A 27,340-nucleotide genomic window follows, 5' to 3' on the forward strand; every position below is an offset into this window, starting at 1 on the left:
CACCTTTATTCTAGTTGATATACAGTCTTTGGTATTTATCTTACATATTCATGCTAGGTATCCAGGAGAGCCTTCAGGCCAGTGTTAAGAGAACTACTTATGAGCAGAAGCTGAATGCCATACCATGTCAAGAACTTACCAGAAGAAGCTAGGAAAACACTGGGAAGAGAACTCTGAATTAGAGGTAAAACTCAAAATGGCAAATTTTAACTTTTCTTAATGATACCTTGTTTGCCAAAATAATAAAAGGTGGGGATAAAACTAGGAGATTACAAAATGCTCTAATAGAGGAATTTGTGTTGTTTGGTTTTACTGTAGCTTTAGAGACCTTGTGCAAAATGTATCCCTTTAAAAGCTAGATGGAAGACACTCTGTAAATCAGGCTGGTCCTTTTCAATGTTACACACTATGTCAAGGCTGTGTTACTTAGTACTTAAGACTGTAGTTCTAGTATCAGATCATCTTTGTTCAAATCCTATCTCTGTTGTCCTTAGGCAAGTTTCTTAATCTCTTTAAGGATAAGTCATCTCATCCTTACAAGAGTAGCTATATCTCAGTTGTCTTGTTCTGAGGATCAACTGAGATCATGTATTCAAAGCACTCAGAATAATGCCAGATACACAAGCCCTCAATAATTGTTAGTTGCTATTACCGTTGTTGTTACTAACCTTCCTAATAAGGTTATAGCTACTAAAAGGGGTTCCTTTACTCAGAATTTACCCATACGTAACCAGGGCTATATTAGGTCTTTGTGTAAATATACTACATATTTTTCCCTTTTGTAACTTGAACCTATTAATAATTTGTGTTCTAATTTTCCAAAGTATGTTTTCTAATGAATTATTAAACTCAGTATCACATGAACTCATTAAAATGAAAACATTACTTATAGAAGTGATGGGCATTTGGAAAAACTAGTAAAGTGGGGTTGGTTATTAGAAGAGCTATGAGCTGAGACCAAAGCACTAAGTTAAAAAGCCTTAAGAGTCAAGAATACGCTGGGAAAAGAATATGGGCTTTGAAGTCAAACAGACCTTTGGATCCTGAATGCCAATGGACCTGTTGATTGATTTGAAACAAATTACTTATCCTTACCAGGCCCCAGCATATATACTTTTCTATAAAGATGCCACTTTCATTAGCTTGTCTGTGGATTAGATGAATTCACATACACAAAGTTATCTAGCAGAAGATCTCCTATGTAGTAGGTTAATTGAAGTATCGGTCCTGTTTCTTACTAAGGTGGAAAGAAACCGTAGGCCATTCAGAAAAGGTCAGAATATAAAAGGTATGCTTAAATTGCAAATTAAATACTAGAAGAAATGTAGGGGATAGTGGTAGTTGGCAGTGCTTCTAAATTAGTAACTTTTGCCTGACAGTAATGGTAATGGTGTCAACCGATCCTATCTTCCTCCAGTGGCAATTCTTGTAAGAGTAACATTTAAAAGCAAGAAGATTAAAGCAGTTAGGGTTGTGGCTGTCCTGTCCATGGTCACATGGCTTTATCTAGATATATGTTTGATTGATCCTATACAGGGAATATTGGGGAATCATATGTATATGCTTATATACCATATATACACATATATAATGACTAAAGTTGAAAAAAAATAAATTGAAAATTAGAGTATACTTTGTAAACTTATTTTCAAGGTTAATTATCAATTTTTAGAGATTCTCTGTCTAAAGCCATGAATATATGATAATGTTAGCTAAGTGTGGCTCTCAGATATTAAATGTAAGAATGGAAGATGGGATTTTCAAAATATCTTTGAAAATAACCTATATTTGAAAATGTAAGCATAAATAACATTTAACATTTACTAAATTTCCTTCCAATTGTGAATATCAGTCACGTACAATAATGACATTTCATTTCTTGTACATCTATCTTTTCTTAAATGCTAAGCCAGTATCTAAAATGACTCCCTCTTGGAATCCTACCCCTTATCTTGGAAAGATTTCTTTTCCTGTGGGTGGTGCTACAGTTACAGTAACTCAGCCAACTTTGACAGGAAAATTGAGACTTCTTAGATGATTTATTCTCTTGCAAATCACAGATAATACTATAGACTGTACCCACTACAGGCTCTTCATTGAACATATCCTGTATTCCCCATTGCTGCAAATGACTAATGTGGAGACTTAAATGTGGTCCAGGTAGCAGGTAATGCAGAATCTGACCTAGTCTTGGGTCTCTCTTCAGTCATTCTACGCATCATTGCTGGATTCAGTTTTTAAATTAGAACTGAGTTTTCACAGTCCCTGGAAGAAGAGACTCCAGAGTTGGATCTGTGATGAGACTACTTCCTAACTGTCGGATCACACGCAAGTAACACATCCTCTCTGACAGGGGAAGTGGTGATATAATGCCTTTTAGGTTTGCTGTAAAATGCGACTAAGATTACACATGTGGAGTACTTTACACAGAATCAGACACATCATCAAGTCATAATAAATGCCACTGTCCTGCCTATATGTGCTCCCTTGCTCAAAATACCTCAATGACACATCAGCTCCTACTGAAAAATACCTAATATGGCTTTTCAGATCTGCTCTCAGGCAAGACTTCATCTTGTACTATTTCTCTTTTTAAAATTCCATCTCAAAACTCCATTCAAACTGGATGGGAGGCTATTCCTCCTGGATTACTTCCTCTTATGTCAGCCCTATGCATGTGCTCACACATTTCTCTATCCCTCCCTCTGGATTATCCATATTTCTGCCTCTCAGTCTCTACATGTCTTCTTATTAATCTTACAAAGCCCACCAATTGTCACATAAATGTGTTTTTTTCTATTTATATCTATTTTTTCTCTGTCCATTTATTTTGTTGTTATTATTGTTGCTTTTGTTAATTTTTATTACACTTATCACTGTTTCATATTATAGTATTTAGGGATCTGGCATAGTGCAGGGGCTAAAAAATATATGCAGTACATGGGATCAACTACTGACCTTATCAGAACTATCACTTACTAGATGCATGATCTTGGGTACATCACTTAACCTTTTTGTGGCTGCCCACGTTTATCAGACAAAGTCAATAATAATAATAATAATAATAATAATAATAATAATAAATTTTAGGGTGGATATTTTAGGTTGAATTGTGTCCCCCCAAAAAGATATTTTAAAGTCCTAGCCCCTAATACTTCAGAATTACCTTATGTGGAAATGGAAATGTTGTCATTGTAGATGTAATTAAATCAAGGTGAGGTCATACTAGAGAAGAGTGAGACTTTAATCCACTATGACGAGTGTCCTCATAAGTAAAGGATAGAGACACAGAGAGGGAAAACACTCCATGTGACCATGGAGGCAAAGACTAAAGATATGCTGCCATAAGGCAAGTAACACTTGAGCTACCAGAAGCTACCAGAAGCCTTCCCAAAAGGCTCTAAGGAGAGCATGGCCCTAACAAAACTTTTATTTTGGACTTGCAGCCTCCATAACTGTGAGAGAATAAATTTCTGTTGTTTGAAGCCACCAGTTTGTGGTACTTGGGTTATAGGAGCCTTAAAAAATTAATACAGTTGATGTGAAAGTTAATGAAACACAAATCTCAGGAAAGTATCTTACTTGCAACATTCAACAAATCTTAATTTCCACCACATGTATCATTGCTTCTGCTATGATACAAACTCCCTGAAGTCAGGAAACATATCTTGTGCTGTTGTCCATCAAGGGCCAGCCCAATGTATACCACACAGAGCAGTGGCTCAGAGAATGAATGAAGTAACTCCTTATGAAATATGCTTTGAATGAACAATTAGTGCATTAATTTTTCTTAATTAGTCAATCCTCTATAGCGAACATTGACAAAAACTCAATACTTGTCATATTGCTTAAAAATATGACAGAAGATAATTATTTTCTGTGCAGAGATAAATGAGATTAAGCATATCTGTATTCAATTATTTAAAAAAATAAATGAAGTTATAATGAAGCTAATCACTAATTGGTATCAAATTAAATTTCAAATCATATTTTTAGGAAAATAATTGTTCATATTTTTCAGTACAGTAAAAAAAAATCCTTAAAATACTTATCTTTTTTTTCTGTTGGTTGAAATTATCTATGATGACACCAATGAATAAGTTCAAAGTGAAGAATGATCCAAAGATGATAAAGATGACAAAATAAATATACATGTAGAGGCTGTATTCATAGATGGGCTGCTTGTCTACCTATAAGATTAACAGAAGTTAGCAGCATATTGACAATAACATTAATGATTTTGTTTTTTTCATGGTCTGACAAGTTAATCCAGACAGTGCTATCCTTGGTGAACTTGGCTTTTCAGAAGCCATTGCATCTTGAGGATCAGCCTAAACCTTCTTAAAATTTATTCAACATTAAGCATTAAGCGTTAAGCAATAAATATTTATTGCATGCTTACTATGTACATGAATATAATCTTCAAATGACTACAAAGGACTTAACCATATGTAGTACTTGTTCCCAGATTGGTAGGACAGACAATCTGGTAACTAACTGAACTAAAGTATGTTATTTATTTCCAGAAAAAAAAACTGTAAAGAATGTGATACCATATTTATATAAATTTTATTGATTTTTTTTTTCTTCATTTGATTACACAAATGTCTTCACTGGATTTAATTTCTTAGCATGGAACTCATTTCACATAAACTCTTCCAGAGCATTTTAAACATAAAAACAACAAAATCTATGAATAAAAAAAATTAAAACCCATGAATAACTTATGATATTTAATTTTTATTTTGATAAATGTATTTATTGAGCACTTATTGCCAGGGTGTGCAAAGTGCTCTACTTACATTTTCTGGTTGGTTCCTCAGAACAATCCCATGACACGGACAGTAATTTTTTTTTTCTTTTTACAGCCAATAAACAAGCTGAGAGAGGCAAAGTAATTTGCTCAAAGTCAGTTACAGAGCTTATATATGATAGACCCAGAATTTGAGTTAAGCTCTGTCCCCAAATGCTGCACACGTCATCACTAGGCTATTATTGGGTGGAAGGAAGTTCTTCATTTTGTGTGTACGTACCAAGGGCTCCTTGGAGCTACTATTTGAAAATGGCTGACCTAAACTCAGGAGCTTTAAAAACTGTAGATTTGTGTTATATTGACCAATACTTACATTAACAGAATCAACAGCTGCATACATAATATCCATCCATCCCTTAAATGTTGCCTGTAAATATAACAATAGAATCTGAATGTGAAGCTCACACTCTAAGGTAGCCATACACGAATTCAGTCCATTTATTGTTACATTTATTAAGTGATATCAAATCACTGAATTTTACTGTATTTCAAAATATCAATTTAATATAAAGGTGCTATGTCGAGCACCAAAAGGACATAGTGCCAAGTCACATTGTAAATCTTAGTCCTAGTTAATTATTTCCAGGTTGTTACAATTCCTGAAAATTTTGCACATGAACTTTAATTTTTCCAGAGGTAGAGTTTTCCAGAACATGTTTTATAGGCACATGTTCTATGAAAGACCAAGTCTCTTTTTAAAGTCACAAAGTACATTATCTTTAACTTCTAGTTAATAGATTAAACAATGAATTATATCCTTCATCCAGAGTCCACTATAATATCAAGCATTCATGACAGGGCTCACTTACAACTTGAAGCAGAGACAGGTAACCAAGTCCAACATTATCAAAGTTCACCTTCAGGTTTTTCCACCGCACATTTTGACTAATGTTCATCAGTGCAGAACAGTCGGAACGATTTTTAACTAGACTTGTTGGAAAACGTGACCCATCCGTGGTATTAACACACTCATAGAACTTCCCAGCAAACAAATTTACTCCCATGATGCTAAATATTAGCCAGAATATAAGACACACAAGTAGCACATTCATGATGGAAGGAATTGCACCTATGAGTGCATTCACGACCACCTAGTATTCAAAGGAAAGAAAAGGATGATTAGGATTAGTAAAAATGTTAAATGGTCCACATTAATGAAACACAATGCAGAATTAAGGAAATTAGAAAAGCCACCCTTGGGGGCGCCTGGGTGGCGCAGTCGGTTAAGCGTCCGACTTCAGCCAGGTCACCATCTCGCGGTCTGTGAGTTTGAGCCCCGCGTCGGGCTCTGGGCTGATGGCTCGGAGCCTGGAGGCTGTTTCCGATTCTGTGTCTCCCTCTCTCTCTGCCCCTCCCCCGTTCATGCTCTGTCTCTCTCTGTCCCAAAAATAAATAAACGTTGAAAAAAAAATAAAAAAAAAATAAAAAAAAAAGAAAAGCCACCCTTACATGTTTAAGACATCAAATCACCAAGCAACATGTATTAACTATCTATGCTTAGTAGTATGCCAACCAAGACAAACGAGACAGGAGCCCTGTGATCAATAAGCTTACTTAAAATAGTTGATAAACACATTGAAAGTATTAGCAACAGTGCAAAACAAAGTAGCTAAAAATGATACCATAGCTTAAATAAATGAAAAAATAAAAATAATAAACCAAAAACCTGATATATGTAAGGTGAAGTCGAAAATCTGCATAATCTAGGGGAAAAAAAGAAATTTCTAAGTATAAATGATAAAAAATAAATAAAATGTACATTTAAAGGTCAGTGCTAGCCCTAGATTTGTCAGTGCTAAAATTCTCCTATATAGAGAAACCACTGGTGTATATAAGCTGGAGTTAAGGTTGGGAGTCTTTCAGCGTATGAACCCCTTATATTTAATTGGTTCTGCTAGTTGTATGGTGCTGAATTCAATTAAGACCTTGGGACCTCAGTTCTTCATCTACAAAACGAGAGCCATCTGTTCAAATTTATTATTCTAGCTCTAAATATACTTTATATATAAGTCCTTGGCTAAATATAGATAATGCTTGCCTTGGTTAAAATAAAAATGAAATAGTTTATCATTAGTTAATACTTCCTTTATTTCAGCTTTTCAGCATTTCCACTGCTATTAATCACTGGTGCCTCTTGCCATTCCAATTTTCCTGCATGGAGACTATTGTGGCATTTATCACTCTCCAGATTTTCTTAATTACCCCATCTTTTGAAACCTACCTGTCTTTTTATATTTCAGCTCTAGTCTGTATTTGAGTCCAAATGTGTTAAAGACTAATTTGTTAAGTGAGAGCACTGTGCTCCCTCTTTTTTCCAAGCAGTGAAACATTAAGAATCTTTGACCATCTTTGAGATTTTCTAGAGCAGGGGTTGGTGAGCATTTTCTTAAGTATTTTTAGGCTTTGAGGGTTATATGTTCTCTGTTGCAAGTATTCAATTCTGCTCCCGTAGCAATAGATTATAAACAAATGGGCATGGCTGAGAGGCATTAAAACTTCCTTTACAAAACAGGCAATCAGCCTGTGGGCTTTAGTTTGTTGACCTCTGACCTAGAGCAATAGTACCTAGGGTCTGTGAGCCACTGAGCTTCCATGCCAGCATAAAATTCTATGAAAAACATCATGGTTGTATTTTTTTTTTTTTTTAACGAAGAGATGATTCATAGTGTTATGAGATCCTTATAGTGTACGTGACACTAAAAGGGTTAGGAAACACAGGAGTAGAGAATAAAGTTCAAAGTGGTCAACTCTTGTTCAAGCCTATGCTTTCATCCTCACTTCCTGCTAATCTCCACACTGTGCTTATCACTGAGGCACATTTTTCCTTCTAGTCCTTGCTCAAACATGCCTTACACACTCAACCCTATGTTTCTCTACCAGCTAGCATCTCTGCCTGGAATGTCTAGGTGCCTGGGGGTTGAGGCCCACTATTTCAGTCCTGGCTCCAAAGTCACCTCCTTGTGAGGCCTTCCTAGGCTTCCCAAGGTAGCTACTCTAGCCTCCATGGTCCTGTAGTACTGTGTGCTTACCATTTCATAGCAGATGTCATAGAGTAACCACTGTTTCCCTGTCTGTCTCTCCATGACTTTTGTCCCCACTCAGTCTTGGGGGACTGGGGTCTCTTCACCATTGTACTCTTTTTATAGCCTAATAGCTGACACATAGTTGGTGTTTAAAATGTTTGCTGAAAGAATGTGAGTAATGGTGGTCTCTGAGGGAGATAGGTACATATTGGTCTGATGAGCAGCCATTTGGGAAAGTCAATAAGCTTGAGATCCTCAAGATTCAAAGGAAGCTAACTCATAATGCCTCAAATCATCATTTCATTTACTCTTCAGAATGATCCTGCAGTGGGAAGGAACATATCTTTTTATGTGGTTAATAAATGCTACACAGATATATCTGCTCCTCCAAATCTATTAAAACATTCTCCAATTATTGATAAAAAACAAACAGCAAAGAGGGTAGAATAATGGGCTAGCTTAATTGCTGAGGGAAGTAGCTTGTAGGGTAAAATACATTCTTTGTTCAAGAAAATGCAGTAGATGGTCTGTGTGAGTCCAGATAGGAGTCATAAGTTCCAGATCAATTGTAACATTCTACCAATGCTCAAAAAACGAAGTTAATGTCAATGGATTCCAATACTATCTTTCTGTGTGATAACACAACTTGTAATTTTTCAATTCTTATATGATAAAAGTATTGAATTACACTTATGAATATTGTGTATAATTATGATCTCTCACATACACTGGAGCCATTATACATTGGATGCATTCAACACTAGACATGACAGTCATAGTTTAGCAGGGATAACCTTGAAGATCTGCTAGACTAAAAGATCTCTGATATTCACCTGAGGCTTCAGATTTCTGAGCCCCACCCCAGAGTTCATGATTCAGTAGGTCTGGAGGAGGGCCTGGGCATCTGTATTTCTAATAAATTCTTAGATGATGCTGATGGCTGGTCTGTAGATCACACTTCAGTGAGATAGACTAATCTGCGTGTTAAGTTGTTCAGAGACTACAGGTAGAGAGGCAGTCAGACAAACAAGTACAAAATAATATAATAAGGATTTTGTGTGAACATAAAGGGAGGATGATCACTTATGCCTGGTGGTGAAGAGACAAAGCAAATATAAATTGGAGCTTAATGGCTGGGTAGGTGTCTGCTATATTGGGGAGCTAGGGTTGAGACAGGGCAGGAAAAAGCACTCTCAGCCAAGAGAACGACAGAAGCATGAGAAAGCAGGTATAAACCTGGTAAAAAAATAAATTTGAGGAGAGCAGAAATAAGTGAGGATATGGACTATTTAGAGAAAATAAGGTCATTGTCCCGCATGTATTTTATGAAGTTGCTGGTTTAATACAGCTCTGAAAGCTAGATTGCTAGTAATTATTTTTCTCACCTTGTTTGTCTCTGCAAAATGGTCTCTTTTCAGGCACCATGCAGCCTTGTGCAAATTCAGTAAATTTTCAGAGCTTTAGTTTTCTCAAATGCAATTTGGATATCATTCGACTATTATTGAAACATTTATTTTAAGGATGAAATTTAAGGTGGTGGCTGATGCCCCTTGACTTCCCTGGTTTTTCTTATGACTCCTACCAGGGTAGCTCTTTAAAAAAATATATTTTTTGAACATCTGATACAGGCAAGTCCTTGATGACTGGTATTTGGGAGATGTTATCAGAACTAATAGTGTCCCCTTCACCTAAATTTCCTAGCACAGGGAAGATTTTCATTTAAAAAGGGAGAAGTCACTTATTTGGATTACTGCCTAACAGTATTACGTGAAGGAGGCATTATTGTATTTGATTTACTCTTTGTTAAACAATATGCACTGAATACTGTGTATATGCATATCTATACACATATATAAACATTACATCTATATATATACATACATATATGTGTGTATAAACAGTCCATAATTTCTACATACTTATTTTTCATATTTTATACTCCATTTAGAAAATAAGAATATTATACTAGAATGTTTAGCATTTTCTTACCCTCATTCCTTCAAATCTAGATAAAGCTCTTAGAGGTCTTAAAGCTCTAAGTGTCCGAAGGGATTTAATGGGGCCAAGGTCTGAGTAGCCGAGAGTGTTTGCGACTAAAGTAACCAAAGAAACCTACAAAAAATAAAATTTTCATTAATCATTTCAATGAAATAATAAAGCATAAAGAGGAAAAGTCAAATTCAAAGATCACTAACAGCAGACCAATAAGAATAATATGAGTTTAAATATCAAATTGTCTAGTCATTGGCTAAAAATAGGTAAGATGTGCTTTTGTTAAGGAAATATATTTAAAGAAAGGTTAATGAAAATAAAATAAATAATCGAAGGAAAGTAGTTTCTTACCCTGAATAAAAATCACACATTCTTTTTACATGTTTGTAGTCAATGATTATATAATTGCTTATTAATATGTTTATGCTTGATATATTTAATTAGATATGCTATATATTTAATTACAGCAACTTATGTTATACATTTATGCTATGCATTTAATTAGAGCAACTATCAAAATTTCAATTATAATAAAACCCAGGGCATAAGAAAGTGTGTGATTTTGAAGCTAAGTCATAAGAGTCTGGCATTAATTCAGCCAAACCTATGTCTCAGTGTAAACATTATTCAAAAGCGTTTTGAAGACTCATGATTTTGAGACGGAGTTAATTCCCCACAAGGCTGTTTTGCCTTGTGATTTATCAGAACTGGCACCAAAAAGATTTACCTAGTAATAGACACTGGGAGAAAAATCTCAATTGTATTGAAGAGAGCAAAAAGTAGATGATCTCACTGGCTTTGCAATCAACACAGACATACGGACCTTCATCATGTGAGACCTGCCACAATTACCATGATCAGTATGCAACAGAAATTAGTGTTCTTACAATAAACTATCTTAGAAGAAAGAACATGGACAGAAATAAAATCAATACACATTTTGGTAATAGAGCAATGAGCTCCTCAATGACCTTACATCTGGATCTGTAAATGCATGAAGTCTCTGAGTGCGTTCCATGTAAAATATTCATTTGTTGTTACACTGCGTGTAGCAGGAAGTAATGTCTAAGAACAATGTCCAGAATGTAGCTTTTCATTATGAATGAAGTAATGACTAAAAGATTCAAGTTTTCCAGGGAAGACTAGGAACACCTGAGAGTCATTGTTCTTATATTTAACTATTGACAGAGTGGAAAAATTCAGCGCTCACAAGTTCACTGCTCCTGCTATCAGAGACAAGTAAACTGATTTATGAATCAAAATGCGTTGAAGACTTTTGTTCTTTCTCATACAGTTACTTCCAAATGCCTCAATGTTGTGCAGGTTTGGTGGTACAGTAGTGAGCATAGCTGCCTTCCAAATGTCTCAGTGTAACATTGTTTATTTTTAAGTCCTTTATATTATATATCCAGCAGAACTAATTGTCTGTCCCTCATATCATTTGAAATTCACCCAAGTCATTCAGGTCTATTATTTTCCACTTAAATACACTTAAGAAAATGTACTTTTTAATCAGGATAACAAGTATTCCCTTTTAATCAGGAAAAAAAATTTTCAAATGTTTATTATAATTTTTTTAATGTTTATTGATTTTTGAGAGACAGAGCACGAGCAGAGGAGGGGCAGAGAGAGAGGCAGACACAGCATCCAAAGCAGGCTCCAGGCTCTGAGCTGTCAGCACAGAGCACGATGTGGGGTTCGAACTCACAAGTCTTGAGATCATGACCTGAGCTGAAGCTGGATGCTTAACAGACTGAGTCACCCAGGTGCCCCTCTCTTTCTTTTTTTTTTTTTTTTTTTAATTTTTTTTTTTAACGTTTATTTATTTTTGAGACAGAGGGAGACAGAGCATGAATGGGGGAGGGTCAGAGAGAGGGAGACACAGAATCCGAAACAGGCTCCAGGCTCTGAGCGGTCAGCACAGAGCCCGACGCGGGGCTCGAACTCACGGAGTGTGAGATCGTGACCCGAGCTGAAGTCGGCCCCTTAACCGATTGAGCCACCTAGGCGCCCCGCCCCTCTCTTTCTTAAAATACATCTTGTAAACTTAAAATACATACTTGTAAACTTCTATTTCACAGGCTGAGTGATGAAAGTAACTATGTTTGTGATAATGTTTTTAAAGGTTTTTAAATACCTTAAATATTTTATAATAACCCATAAAAGACCCAATCATATTTAATGGTTAAGAGAAAAGAAAAGAAAAAGCCTACATTCTTTCTATCATTTCTTCTTATTTTGTTTAGCCTTTCTTTAAATCTATTATGTTACAAAAGCATCTTTCTTACCATTTATTTTTCTATCTAGTAACTAGGTAACATATATATAAAGGTAAATTTAAAAAAAATCAAACAATATGAAATCAGTAACATAAAGTATCAAAAATTAGAGATCAGATCTCACAGAGAAAGCCTAAGATAACATAAGAGGTGTAATGTATAGCTATATCTCAACAAAAAAATTGTTTTTGTGTATCACCTATATAGAAAGCAAAATGTTAATTATTGTTTTTAATATTTTATATTTTGACCTGTTAAAAAGAACTTACTAAGCTTTGGATAAAAATTGAGAAATTAAACTTTTGAGTAGAAATTATGAGTTTTGTTTTAATTTTGTAGTCAGATTTTGCTATTTATAGTCTTTCTTACTTGTAATTTTGATATCTATGAATGATGCTATATTTTTCTTTTCTGAAAAGTTTAATGATGCAAACTGGTGGTTAAATGTTAGAGCACTTGTTAACATTATAAATATTTGCATGTTGCCCTCTAATTCCAGACATCAGATGGAAAACAACTCCCTAAAAATTATAACTTATTATAAGATGTCCTTTCCCTAGCCACAAAGACTAGATTTTGGAAAATCTAGGGAAATTAGTAATAGATGGAAGAACATAAATCATTCTGAGAAAAATTAGATTTGGATATTGAGGTCAAAAATTAACTTAAAAAAGCCTTTTAAAATAATATAAAATATAATAACATAATTATTATATGTGATATATTATTAAATTATATTATTAAAATATAAAATAAAAGAGAACACTAAACAAGAATAAATTGGATGTTGCACCATTTCTATTTGAGATGCCTTAATCTCACAGCTATTTTAGGATCTCTTTCTTATTTCAACAAGATTCCCAAAAAAATATTTTTGCTTTGTTAAAAATAATTTGTAAACTTAACCTTGCTTATATATTTTCCATCATTCAAGTGTTGAACAGTTCTCTGAATTTATTACTTGACATTGTCAATGCCTATTTTTCTGTTCCATTGCCACTCCAGAGATTAAGGGTAGGTTGGATGTTTCAGGTGGGGACAAGAGTGTGACTCATTTTGGTTTTCCTTTTCATTGTGAAAGAGATAAATATTTTGAAATTCATGCCTCTCCATTTCCCTAACACAGCTATATAGCTTTTGTGTCACCACTTTTACATAACTTTCAGCTAACACATCAGCTTGATACATCCCTTATTGTGTCTTATTTTCTAATTTTATATTGTAAAAAAAAAATCAATATTTTATCTTTTTAATCTATGCCTCTACCCTCTTCCATTCCCACACCCACCTCCTAGTGTTTCATTTTGTTCTTATTCCCAACAGCAATAATATTTGAATTATGTATACATACGTGTATATAAAATCACATTTTCTCTTACTGCAGAAAACACATGCAAAGTAAATTATAAACGTTAGAATGGCACAGAAAATAATTTGCATTCATTGAAGAATTTCTCTTAATACTCCTTACAGAGATATTTCTACTGGCTATATTAATATTTCAAAAAAACCCATAAATGCATAGTCTGAAAGTACAAGAAGCTAACCAAAATTAAAATATGATAACAAACAACATTAATGAAGGTTCTTCAGAACACTTATTTATAAGAATACAGCCTCTTTTAAAATTTAGTCAAAGTACCTACATCAACAATTAAGAAATCCAGCCAACACCAGGCATTGGTGAAATACGTTTTATAACCATATGCTACCCATTTTAGAAGCATTTCCAGAATGAAGATGTAAGTGAATATCTTGTCAGCATACTCGAGGATAATCTTAATGGTCTTTTTCTTTTCAATATATATATCTTCAAAAGCCTGTGAAAATAATAGTCAAATTTCAATTCATGTCCAACTTAAAGCTTATGATTCATAACAAACACAGGAAATAAAGTTCTGATGGAGAAACCACTGAAAGATAATACTGTTATGGGCTAGCTGACTTTCTTCTGATTTACAGCGACTATATAACACTTAGTTTTAGACTACTTACCAGTATGCACTGCTGGGCACAAGAGATTAAGGGAAAGGATGTAAAGAATAAATTTTATAATCCTTTAAAAAGAACCATGATCTCTCATACTTGCAGCAATTTCCACTTTATTTGACTCCCCTTTATCTCCCTCCAAATGGGATAAATCCTAATAACTTAAGACATGATTCCCAGATCAGCTTGTCATATATATTTTTCTCACCCTGCACTCTCTTTCACACCACCAGTAGGATTTGGAGACTCTCCTCCAGTTCTTATATGTGTGTTCACTCCCAGTGCCTAGCACTGTGTCAAGAACACAGTAGGAGACAAGGAAAAGTTTGCTCAATGAATGAATGAATGCAGTATCTTAACAGGGCTGTAGAACACAGAGGATTTCTTTCTTTGAATCTTGCACAATATTTTATCATTCATTGAAAGCTTAAGCTCTACAAATCACTATTTACATTCATTCCATGAATGCAGCACCTTTTAACACTCTTCTAGAACTTTTAGTAAGTGACAGATGATGGTTCTATGGCCATAGTCACAAGTCCCTTGGGAAATAATTTGAATTCACTTAACAAATTCAGCTCAGTGAGGACACTGAAAATGACTGCTGACCTAAACAGGTGTAGAGCATTAGGATTTTCCTTCTCTCTCTCTCTCTCTCTCTCTCTCTCTCTCTCTCTCTCTCTGTCTCTCTCTCTCTCTCTCTCAAGCATGAACTGGGAAGAGAGGCAGAGGCGAAGAGAGACAGAGAATCTTGAACAGGCTCCACACTCAGTGTGGAGCTTGACACAGGGCTCAATCCCATGACCCTGGAATCATGACTTGAGCTAAAATCAAGAGTTGGATGCTCAACTAAGTGAGCCACCTGGGCACCCCAGTATTCTCTTTCTTGTTTAAGCAATATTCACTTTGTGGAAGAACATGAAAGTCAAAGGACCCGTACCCTTATAGTGGTTGACATTATACTACCCATCCATAGCCATGGGCTTGTCCACTTTCTTATTATTATTATAAGTCCTTCTATCAATACTTTCAAAATGATCCTTGGCACTTATTGCAAACTGTTGTTATCAGTATTGAAGAAGGCAGAGAAGTTGGGACACAGACAATGGGCAGACCTACCAAGATGATAAAAGAGATTCTAGCACCTAGCAGAGGTTCTGAAAGTCAGTGGCACTGAAGTACAAGAAGAAACTTCCAGCCTTCAGGGTTTTTGGGCCTCCCTTCTCCAGGTTGTAGAGGAATCAGGCAAGCTACTGAGATAAACTATGGCAATGCTTCAGTACTTGAGATGCAAAGTTATTTTTTTTAAAGTTTATTTATTTTGAGAGAGAGCATGGGGAGGAGCAGAGAGAGGGAGAGAGAGAGAACCCCAAGCAGGCTCTGTATTGTCAGTGCATGGAGCCCAATGTGGGGCTTGAACCCACGAACCATGAGATCATGACCTGAACCAAGATCAAGAGTTGGACACTCAACCTACTGAGCCACTCAGGTGCCCCTTGAAATGCAAAGTTTAAGGAAGGGGCTTTATCACAAAGAACGAGAGTGATATTCCTGGAACTGAGGTGGAAAGCAGGACCAGTAGCAAGTCTTGATGCTGAGAGCCAAACACTGTGCCTGAATACACCTTGCTCTGACTAGTCCCAGAGCTGGAAACTGGATTCAGTCTGCAGGGTTCCTAGCTAGCTTCCAGGACTAGTTATGTGACTGTGGGAGCAAGGAGGCAAGGACATCATTATATGAGCTCCACCAATGTGGGGTGTAGGTTTTACTGTTACTCATTTCAGTTACTATTCATTTGTTTTTATGTGGTGTGTACTCTCCCTTTTGAGGAACCACAAATCAGTGAAAAGATATAGTAGCTTTGATTTTAGACCTCAGGTATGAGTCTGTTGTTTACTAGCTTTAGGATATTAACTAACTTTTTAAACTCTCTTCCCTGCTTCCTCATTGGTAAAATAAGCAAAATAATCATAGTCTCACAGGATTGTTTAAATATTAAGTGAAAAAACCTATATAAATATCTTGAAGCATAATAAATATGTACTAAATTTGAATTGTTACCTTTCATTTATTTTACAGACAGGTATTTTAAAAATCTAGCTCAACTGGCAAACTCCCTGAGTAAAAACAGCAGTTTCTTAAACTACCTTTCTCTTTTCTTCTTCATATAATTCACTTGAATTTCAGTTTTGAAAGCACCTCTCGCCAAAAATGTCATCTTCCTTTGGACATTTTGAATCAGGGATTACTCTAAACTTTTCTTTAATTTTTTTTTTCTCTCCCTTCTAACAGTCTCAGTCTCATGTGTGACTCAGCACAGAATAAACTTCATTAGGTATTAGGAATTAGATTCCTACTTGCATTCCACCAGATAAGAAGAGTAGCATTTTTTAAAATTCATTTTCTGTTTCAGGAGAAGTCATCCACTGTGGGCCCCGTGCATCCCTGCATGTCCTTGTTGGATAGGCCAAGAATGCAAGGCCCTGACTGGCTTCACTCTGGCTATTTCTCAGGGTTGTTTTTGCAACAAGCAACCTTGAGGAATAGAGACAGTGTCTCTGTCTGGGACAAAAAGCAAGGTTGCATACTGCTTGCTATAAAAGGACAGGGTTCCCTAAATTTAGGGCTCTTCAGCTGTGATGCTAAACCACTGTGTGTGCACCAGTCATTTACCCCCCTGCCATGCCCTCATGAGACTTGGGGATTAGCGGGACCAACATAAACATGTTGAGGTTCATGTTGCTTCCAAAATCATGAGAAATAAAATTCTTTGTCTCTGACTTGGAAGTCTCCTATATTCTACCCCCATCCATGAAACAGTAACAGGTTAATTTCTTATAAGTAGAGTAAAATCCAAAATTCATGAAGACTATCTATGAGGCAATTTACAACTTTCTTGAGTATTGTGTCTTCAGTATAGTGGAATTTCCAGTGGTATCTCTAGCTGGAACTGGGCTTCTAATGGTTTATTTCTGGTCGTGTCAGCAGGAAAGACAAATAAGTAAGAAAAGGCTCAGGGAGTGCGAAACTCTCCTAGAAAGTGCTTTCAACTCTCATAGAAAGTGCTTGATGTATGTGCAAGAATAAGAATGTGTCCCTTTCTCACCCTAATATTACAGCTTGTGTTTCAAGATCTTCATAAGCTGACACTGACTGTCTTTGTCACAGTACCTGTGGTTACCACTCTCTTTCCTGTGTTTGCTCTTCTTCCAACATCACTTTCTACAGGTTGGCAACTTTTAATGTGCTGAATACCTCCCGATTTTTTATGCTTCCTTATCCCTGTACACTTGTTCCCCTCAGCCCACCCTGTCACTCTGGAGGATCCCTGTTAATCTTCCTAGATCTCGCACAACATCAACTATCTTTCTTAAATTCCAAGCAGACAATAGTTCGTCTCTTGCTACAGAGCTTTATCAAGTATATTCCTCACTTACAAACACATCTCAGTGCTGTAATCACTTGTGCCTCTCTCCCCAGTGCTCTCTTGAGAAAAGTACCTGGATCTTAGCCACCTTCGCATTCAAGACAGCAAGAATAATGCTGGCCATGTAGTATTGCTCAGCAAATATTTACTGAACTAAGCTAAATTTTTGTCCTAGCACTAATTATAGGGCTTCATTTTTAGGCAAAACAACTTTCCATGTTATTTTTATCCTCCAACTCATTTATTAAAAATACTGACTTACTCAAGAGATTGCTTTAGGTGTCATATCACTTACCAGAGCGCCACTGCTGAGCAGGATCATGAGAACAATAAAGCTTTCAAACCAACTGTGTTCAACTATTCTGTAGCAGGTTTTCCTGATGTTCCACCAGATTTTTCCTTTCCCTGACTCTACGTCAACTTGGCAGCATGGGAATCTCTGCACACAACCTGGCAAGAGAGACATTCATGTAAAATCTTGATATTCAGAATAAATAAAATGCTTAAAATACCCTATTTAATGTGAAGCTTTCCCTGTGATGTCCCTCAACAGAATAATTGCTAACATTTACAATGCAGCTTTAAATAGATTCAACTTGAATAGATTCAATTAAAAATAACTTGTCAATGATTCTAACTTAAAATGTATTCTTGTCTTCTGTATTTCCTTGATTTCTTGTCAATCTCTTCCATGATGTTTAGGCCACTTTTTTTTTTCTTCCATTATTGCAGTCCTCATACTGTGCTGATACATGGTGAACTCTGAATGAATGAATATTAAACTAAACCTGAGGACAAAATGCTTTTCAGGGCATTCTTTGCTGACAAACTAATTTTCCTTGATGTGGATCTCATCTACAATTTCTGCTACTTCCACTCTATTAAAAAAAAAAACAAAAAAAAAAACAAAAAAAAAAACTGTGCCAAGCACCATTCTAGATAATATTAAGAGAATTGGTAGAAGTTTCTAAAATTATGTTCAAAAGAAATAGATCTTCATTAGAATATTCAGGTAAAACTGTTTCAAGTACTCTATGTTAAAAGCAACTTGGGACATGTGGGTGGCTCAGCCGGTTAAATGTCTGACTTTGGCTCAGGTCATGATCTCACGGTTGGTGGGTTCGAGCCCCGTGTCAGGCTCTGTGCTGACAGCTCAGAGCCTGGAGCCTGCTTTGGATTCTGTGTCTCCCTCTCTATGTGCCCCTCCCCCACTTGCATTCTCTCTCACTTTCAAAAAAATAAACATTAAAAAAAATGTTAAAAAAATAAAAACAACTCTGTCTTTGTAATCACAGATATAAAGCATGCTGCTTTGGTAAGTTGAGGAACATTTAATTTAAATTTTTTTAACCATTTATTATCTTTTGTATACTTAGCTGTGTATATAATTTCTTCTCCTCAGGGAATTTACTTTTGGTTTTGATTAGGCAGATAAATATAGAAATAAATGACTGTAACTGGATAAAGCAACTGAAACCACAGATGTAAAGGGGTTATTTGGTAGCATGGAAGAAGTCTACCTAACCTGGCTTGTTTGCTCAGGAGAGGTTGGAACTTTGTGGAAGGAAGAGCTGGAGCCTGAACTGAGTCAAAGTATTAGCCAAAAAGAGTATGGGTGGAATGCCCTGCCAAGGAAGCAAAATGTGTTATGCATAGGAATTATAAGCAGTTCAGAGTGGTGATGAAAGCACAGTGTATACAAGAGGCATAGGTGAGAAATGAGGTTAGAGAAATTGGTCAGATTATGGAAAGCATTTTCTACCACATGAAGGAGTTTGGTGTATATCCTAGAGATGATGAGGAGTATGTGGAAGGTTGCAAACAGAAAATGATATAGGCAGATGCAATTTAAATAGATGTCAACAGGGGCGCCTGGGTGGCGCAGTCGGTTGAGCGTCCGACTTCAGCCAGGTCACGATCTCGCGGTCCGTGAGTTCGAGCCCCGCGTCAGGCTCTGGGCTGATGGCTCAGAGCCTGGAGCCTGTTTCCGATTCTGTGTCTCCCTCTCTCTCTGACCCTCCCCCGTTCATGCTCTGTCTCTCTCTGTCCCAAAAATAAAAATAAACGTTGAAAAAAAAATTAAAAAAAAAAAATAGATGTCAACAGTTGAATGGAGGATAATCTGGAAGAGAAGAAAAAGGAGAGCGAAGGTGTAGAAGGACTCAGAGCCAGAAAACCATTTAGGATTCTGGTATAGTAGCCTTAACAAGAGGGGCAGGTTATGGCAACTTCTAGTTTCTAGAGCAATAACGGATTGAAGACATGTTTGGCAGGTAAAGTCAGATGGATTTACAGACTTACTGGATATGTGATGTTAGAGAAAGGGAGGACTCCCAGAACAACTGGGTGAAGGTCAGCAATGAAATGAAGAACAAAAGTGTGGGAGCTACTTGGCAGAGTTTGAGTTTGAGATGCTGGTGGGACTTCCAAATACCAATATCCTGCAGATATCTGGAGGTCTGAATCTGCAGCTCAGGGGGTAAGTCTGGGCTAGGAAAGAACAGTTTTGAGGTCACACAAAAAATATATTTTAGGATAAGGAGAGAAAAAAGGACCAAGTCTGGAACATCTTAGAACAGTTAATATTAAGGAACAGAATGCAATGGTATGCTGGAGCCAGTTCACCCAGGCTGTTGATAACTCATTGTTCAATTGTCAGGAATTTTTGTGAGCCTGTTGTTAAATGCAGCAATCCTCAAGCATTAAATTATGTGAACTTAAAACTATAGCTTACCATTTTGTTTTTAATGTTTATTTTTGAGAGAGAGACACACACAGTGTGAGTGGGGGAGGGCAGGGAAGAGAGGGAGACACAGAATCCAAAGCAGGCTTGAGGCTCTGAGCTGTTAACACAGAGCCTGACATGGGGCTCAAACCCACAAACTGCGAGATCATGACCTGAACCCACGTCAAACACTTAACCGACTGAGCCACCCAGGCACCCTGAAATTATAACTTACTTTTGAAAGGATAAGAAACACTTAAAACATATCACTTTCTAATCATTTCAGTGTATCTGTGCTCTTGAGTATATGTGTATATTCTATCTGGATTATGTAAAATTTGGACTACTGTCGTCTCTTCCCAACTCCACATTTGGTGAAGTCACATCAGTAGTTTGGGGATAAGCCATGGTGGGGATCTTTACACTACAAAAGTCATCAAATGCTATAAACCAGGGCTTGTTGGTTTTCTAGAGTAAACTTAATAAAGTAATGGAAGAACTGTTAGTAAAATATATAAAATAATGAGTATCATATTCATAGCCATGACACTATGAACAGCACAAAAAATTGAGGAAATATTCTTTCGTTATTCAAATTCTATTATCTGAGATTCGCAAACATCATTCATGAATGAGTGAAGTTCTGGCATATAGTTTCTTTGTCTCACTTTCACCTTACTGATTAACATAAATGAAAATACCAACCAACCTTCGGGTTAAAGCTATACTTGTTCATCAGTTGCAATCATTGATTATCTATAAATACCAAATTTTACTAGAATCTAACAAAAGCACTCTGTGAGAATCAATGAGCTATATGGAATGTACAATAGGAATATTGTTTATATTATTACTTGTAAATCATGTGCCACACGTCCTTTATATCTATAAAATTCATAATAAACTGAGGTACATATTCATACTTTATTTTTCTTGGAGAACAGTGGTGAAACATTTACCTGTACCCCACTAGGACAGGTGGAATAAGAGAAAACCTTGAAGGAGAAGGAGACAGAGTGGAAGTGGGAGAGATGTATAAGTAAATAAGTAAATAAGTAAGGCAGTAAATAAGTCAGGGAGTAATAAGGTTCTGAACAGAACCATGACCAAGAGAGACCCAGAAAGATAATGACTGAAATTTTAAAAATTAAATATAAAAAACTGAAGTTGATTTTTAAAAAACCCACAATTACTTTGAAAAAGAGGAAGAACAGAAAAAAGAGGAACTACAATTCATTTCTCTCTTAAAAATTTTCCTTTCACAACCGTCATGCCGTGCTGGTGGGAATGTAAATTAGTGCAGCCACTGTGGAAAACAGTATGGAAGTTCTTCAAAAAGTTAGAAACAGAAACACTATATGATCCAATAATTTCACTATTGGGTACTTACCCGAAGAAAACAAAAACACAAATTTGAAAAGATACATGCACCCCTATGTTTATTGCAGCATTATTTAAAATAGCCATGTCCATTGATAGATAAATGGATAAAGAAGATATGGTATATATACATATCATGGGTTATTACCCAACCATAAAAAAAGAATGAGATCTTGCCATTTAGGACAATATGAATAGATCTAGAGAGTATTCTGCTAAGTGAAATAGTCAGAGAAAAACAAATACCTTATGATTTCATTTACATATAGAATCTAAAAAAAAATGAATAAACAAACATACATAAAGCAGAAACACACCCATAAATAGAGAACAAATTGATGGTTCCCAGGGGCAGGGAGTAGGGGGATGGGCAAAAGGCATGAAGAGGAGTGGAAGGTACAGGCTTCCACTTATGAAATGAATTAGTCACAAAGATGAAAGGTATAGCATAGGGAATACAGTCAACATTACATAGAAGAGCACTGTATGGTGACAGATGGTAGCCATACTTGTGGTGAGCATTAACATAATGTATAATGTATACATTGGATGAATCACTATGTTGTACACCTGAAACTAACATAACATTGTGTGTCAACTATACTTCAATAAAAAAAAATCACTGAAAAAAATGTTTTTCCTTCCAACTGGAGGGAAGGTAAAAAGGTGGGAGAGCACTTTTTAGATACTTGTTTCAGAGGTATGCAAGTTAGCCATTAAAAAAAATTTCCTGTTTTATAAAACAATATATTTAATTAAAAATACTGAGCCTCTCAAGTAATAACTCAGATAATCATAAAGTGTATGACTTGAAACAACAAAACTAGAATTCTCTTGAACTGTACTGTTTAGGCAATGTCTTATTATGGTTTCTTTTATGATTCTAAAATGAAATTAGTTCATTGATCCAAGTAATATGAGGTATATCTGGCACTTTAATTTCCAGCACTATAAAAATGTAGCAAGCTATGTTTTGTTTTGTTTCTCAAAAGTCTCTGTTTTTTGCGATTGTGTGAATTTTACGTGTTCCTGTCCTTTCTCTCTGGAAACTTTTAAGCTCCCAGAAGGCTAAAACTTATCAGTTATGCCCTTCATTTCTGCTCACGGTACTTGACCAGATTCTTTTACATGGTTTAATATGTCATGTATAGTTGACTTAAAAGACATCATTCCCCTCCAAATGTAGTTCTAAAATAATCCAAGCATTAGTCATGATCTGAAAGATCGTATCTCTGCAAATTCTAGAATTTACAAAACTTGGATGGAAATTGGATTAGATTGGATGAAAAAAAGAAGCCCAGAATGAATAGGAAATATACATGTGCCTTCATTTATCCAACATTAATTATAGTTAACCTCAGATCTGAATGAATTTATCTTCATTGTATTTAAACAACCACCATACCTCTCAAATGCACTTAATAAAGTTAGAATATTTTGGAGGCTTTTTAAACATGTTTTTAATATTTATTTATTTTTGAGAGAGAGAGAGTGAGTGAGTAGGGGGAGAGAGAGAGGGAGACACAGAATCCCAAGCAGGCTCCAGGCTCTGAACTGTCAGCACAGAGCCCAACGTGGGGCTTGAACCCATGAACCATGAGATCATGACCTGAGCTGAAGTTGGATGCTTAACTGACTGAGCCACCCAGGTGCCCCTAGAATATTTTATAAAATAATGTAGGAGAATAGTAAAAAGGTAGGACCAAATATTGACTCCCAGATAAAATCTTCCTGAGCAAAAGAAAACAGGAGGAGTGAAAAAATTTAGGATGGTAGTATTTTTTTATATTAACTTTAGACTTTATAAATTTATTAATGCTTTAGACTTTATAAATTATCTTAAAATAAAAACAAAGATCTTGTGCAGAATAGAATCTATCTGCCTCAAGTATAATTTACCAGAGAAGAAAGTTTCCCTTTTAAGATTTTACTATCTGAGATTTATTTTTGTCAGTCTTAAAATTGAAGAGAAATATTATTCTTAGGATTTTAGATTTAGGCAAGAAAAGGCACTATACGTTCTAATTAGAAAAGTAAGATTTTTATCTGAGACAAAAGTTTATAAATATTGCCCTCAAGATTTATAACACCTCAGAGAGTTTCTTACTCTTATTTTGAGGCAGGAGTACTCGACCGACTGTCTGGCTTTTATGCAAAGGCATATCCTAAGAGATTTTCAACCTTGCTGGTTGGCAATGTTATCACATCTTCTTTATTAAAAGGAGTATTAACTAAATGTAAACATAACAGAGAACCTCTCAAACATTTTAATGGGTCCCCATGGGTAAATGCTATTTCTTTTGGGTGGTTTCATTAATTTGTTCTCATGATGCATTTCATAAACTCTATACTGGGTTTCATCATGTTAAAGTAGTGCTCTCCACCCACCGTCCTCCAAACAAAAAACTCCTAACCACCACTGACCTCTTCCATGTATCACTTATCTGTCCTACTAAATATTTACTACTAAATATTTATTTGGGCAAGGGACATTGTTTTTTTTCACTGCTCTATCTCTCTCCAGTGAGCACCCTGGGCCTGAAATACAGAAGTTGTTTAATGATTATTTGCTGATTGGATGAAAGAATAATTAAGTGGATAGATGGTGAGAGGCTCAGCAAATTGGATGCCCTGTTTGATTTACCAGGCTGAGCTTCTTAGCTCAGCAGGTTGAGCAAGTATAAAAAGTTTCTAGCTGCTCAGAGCGATGTGACTCACAGATGTGTGTTTCCTCATAAATTTTCTTGTCTTTGTTCTAAAAATTATTTGTTTATTTAATTTTTTTAATGTTTATTTATTGTTGAGAGAAAGATCATGGGTGGGGGAGGAGCAGAGAGAGAGGAGAACGGAGGATCTCAAGCAGGCTCTGCGCTGACAGCAGCGAATCCAATGCAGGTCTTAAACTCAGGAACCGTGAGATCATGACCTGAGCCAAAGTTGGATGCTCAATGGACTGAGCCGCCTGGGTGCCCCATTTAAATTTTTTATTGAGGTAGCACATATATTTAGTATAGTATACCAATTATAAATATATAGATTAATATACTCATATAATAGCCATGTAGGTCAAGATATAACATTTTAAGCACCCAGGAAAGCCCCCCTCCCGCCCCCATGCTCTTTCTCAGTCTGTACCCTCTAGAAGGACTACTGGTCTGACTTCTATCATTGTAGGTTGATTTTGCCTATTCATCCCCCATTCCCAGCTTTACTGAGGTATAACTGAATTTTAAAACTGTATATATTTGAGGTACATGAATTGATAATTTGATATTAAGTATACGTTGTAATATAATCATCACAGTCAAGTTAATTAGCATAGCCCATCTTTTCACACAATTACAAATTGCTTCTTTACATCTGTGATGAGAGCATTTAAGATCTACCCTCTTAGGCACCTTTTGGGATGAGCACTGGGTGTTGTATGGAAACCAATTTGACAATAAATTTCATATATAAATAAAAAAAAAATGTTACATGTTAAAAAAAAAAGGGGGGGTGGTGGCGGGAGGAGGGAAGAAAGAAAGAATGCCTCCCATGTCCAGCTCCCAGGTTTGCCTGAGGGACAGGGGAGATAACTGGTGTAAAAGTACTTCATAAAATGCAATGTGTTCTACAAAAAAAAAAAAAAAAAAAAAAAAAAAAGATCTACCCTCTTAGCAAATCTGAAGTATACAATACAGTATTGTTAATTATAGTCACATTGTTGTTGTAGCTCTTCAGAATATATTTACCTGTGTAACTGAAACTTTGGCCCTCAGTAAATTTTCAATTGTTAAGGTCAAAGTTCATCTGAAATAGTGTTTCTATAATACCTCTTATACATTAGACTCAATTCAGAAGTTATGAATAATCTCAAAGGACTCACATAACTATTCTCATTAGAGCTTTGTAGGACTAGAATAAACTTTTTGTAAAGTTTAATCTCAGTAAAATAGCAACTACAGTCTGAAATAGCTTAGCATTAATGCTTTCTGCAGAGGGTTTAAGTTTTTCTAAAGCCCTTTTCTAATTTGAAGACATAATTTGTTTGATAAACCCAACTTCTTTCTAGTTATCCTAGAATTTTAAGTTAGGGTCATTAATAAAAAGTATAGAGGAAATCTTGGTTGTATCTGTACATATTTAATGGTGCTAATCAATTTATTGAGAAATCAGCAACACCTGATGAGATTCTTAAGTTTTGTAAAGGAAACACTTTAAAGGAAACTGTTTTGCTTATGGTACTAATTTCAGCAAACACAAAATTTCTACCAGTTGGGTGTGATACTTGTTTGCTTCTCACATAAAATGAAATTTAGCTTGTATTTAAAGAATATTCATGTACCCATTGTAGTTAGAAGATTTCTTTATTTGACAGGCATTTTTTTCACACATGAGTGCTAGAGGAAGCAGGTTGAGAAAATCATAGAGGATGAACACAAGTCAATGATTTCTACAAAAAATGCTGATTCTGAGAATAATAGATACCAAGTCATCAGCATCAACCCTGTGCTATCAGAACTATACAGGATTGTCAACAAAATATTTTTAAAAATAAAAAAAAAGGAGAAGAAGGATGTTAGGAATTGTGGTAATTAATTTGTGCTATCTCACTTAATGTCCTCAATATCCCTATGATTCAGATGTGATTGTTGTATCTATTTTACAGATGAGGAATCTGAGATTTAAGATTGAAAAATGTGGAAAAAAAAAGATTGAAAAATGTGCTCAAGGTCTCACAGAGAATTAGCAGTAGGCCAGTTAGAAGTCATGTTTATCAGGCTCTAAAGCTTCTGGTCTATGTTATTGTATTATACTGCAACTCTAGTATAGGTTTGTGTTTTTACTTGAATAATGCAACATTTGATTAGAAAATATTGCATAAATTCACAGGTCAAGTTCAAAGTCACTACTTTGAATAAAATCCCTGAAAAATTCCAGAAGTAGTAAGTTCAGTAAGTCAGAAAGTGAAAAGGAATCAAAGGAGATACTGTTAGAAAAGAAGAGATTGAAATGCAAAGGGCTTTAAATGCTATGTTAAGGACTTCAGGTTTTATCCTATAGACCAATGGTTCTCAGCTTCTAGTGTGCATTAGAATCCCCTGGAGGATGTACACCTTGTCCCCAGAGTTTCTGATCAACTTGTGGTTTCTGTAATCAACTTGTGGCTAGAAAGAAAGAGGTCAGGGCTGAATCAGTCTTTAGCTTGAGAGACAGGATAGATCACGATGTCACTAAATGAGAGAAAGACCAGAGGAAGCTGTGAATTACATGGGGGAGAACTCACTAAACTTTGTTTCAAACTTATTTTACCTCACACGTTTAAAGGCAACCAGTAGAGATGACCATACCTGAACTCAAGTATGAGGTCAGAGGGAAAGATAATAATTTAAGAGTCAAACAACACAGAAATAGATGTTTAAACTATAGACATGGATAAAGCCCCTTAGGGCTAGAGAAATAAGAAGGTAACAGCATTGAAATGTGGGAGAACAAAGTTATTTAAGGGATGTGTATAAAGATAGTCACTGAAAGAAACAGGGGAAGAAACTCAACTCTCAGAGATGCAAAAGAAGAACAAAGGTAGAGTGTGGCTTCTGAAACCAAGAGAAGGATTTTGAGACAGACTACTATTAACCAGATAATGGTTAACAGTATCAAACGGTGTGCTGAAAGTTGGCGGGTGGCTTCAACTTTTGATGATAAGGACAGTAGTAGCCTCTATCCCAT

The 27,340-nt window shown here is 35.7% G+C and overlaps 1 protein-coding gene and 1 long non-coding RNA gene across 8 annotated transcripts in view; one reads left to right on the forward strand and one right to left on the reverse strand.

Annotated features, from left to right (window-relative positions):
• LOC121030648 (uncharacterized) overlaps nucleotides 1-27,340 on the forward strand; it is a 124,407-nt gene that overhangs the window by 62,006 nt on the left and 35,061 nt on the right. For all 6 annotated transcript variants that reach the window (XR_005790343.1, XR_005790345.1, XR_005790342.1 and 3 more), the window contains one exon: nucleotides 58-184. This is a non-coding gene — a long non-coding RNA (uncharacterized LOC121030648). The remainder of the gene's footprint in view (nucleotides 1-57; nucleotides 185-27,340) is intronic.
• The window catches only part of SCN9A (sodium voltage-gated channel alpha subunit 9), a 172,446-nt gene that overhangs the window by 11,943 nt on the left and 133,163 nt on the right, over nucleotides 1-27,340 (reverse strand). For both annotated transcript variants that reach the window (XM_040475270.1, XM_040475269.1), the window contains exons 19-24: nucleotides 17,819-17,973; nucleotides 13,754-13,927; nucleotides 9,826-9,948; nucleotides 5,623-5,904; nucleotides 5,127-5,180; nucleotides 4,053-4,190 (exon numbers count right to left, since the gene is read on the reverse strand). In XM_040475270.1, coding sequence (XP_040331204.1) covers nucleotides 4,053-4,190; nucleotides 5,127-5,180; nucleotides 5,623-5,904; nucleotides 9,826-9,948; nucleotides 13,754-13,927; nucleotides 17,819-17,973 — 926 coding nt within the window. The remainder of the gene's footprint in view (nucleotides 1-4,052; nucleotides 4,191-5,126; nucleotides 5,181-5,622; nucleotides 5,905-9,825; nucleotides 9,949-13,753; nucleotides 13,928-17,818; nucleotides 17,974-27,340) is intronic.

Source organism: Herpailurus yagouaroundi, unplaced genomic scaffold, assembly GCF_014898765.1.
Source record: "Herpailurus yagouaroundi ecotype Mexico unplaced genomic scaffold, PumYag 140, whole genome shotgun sequence".
Lineage (NCBI taxonomy): Eukaryota > Metazoa > Chordata > Mammalia > Carnivora > Felidae > Herpailurus > Herpailurus yagouaroundi.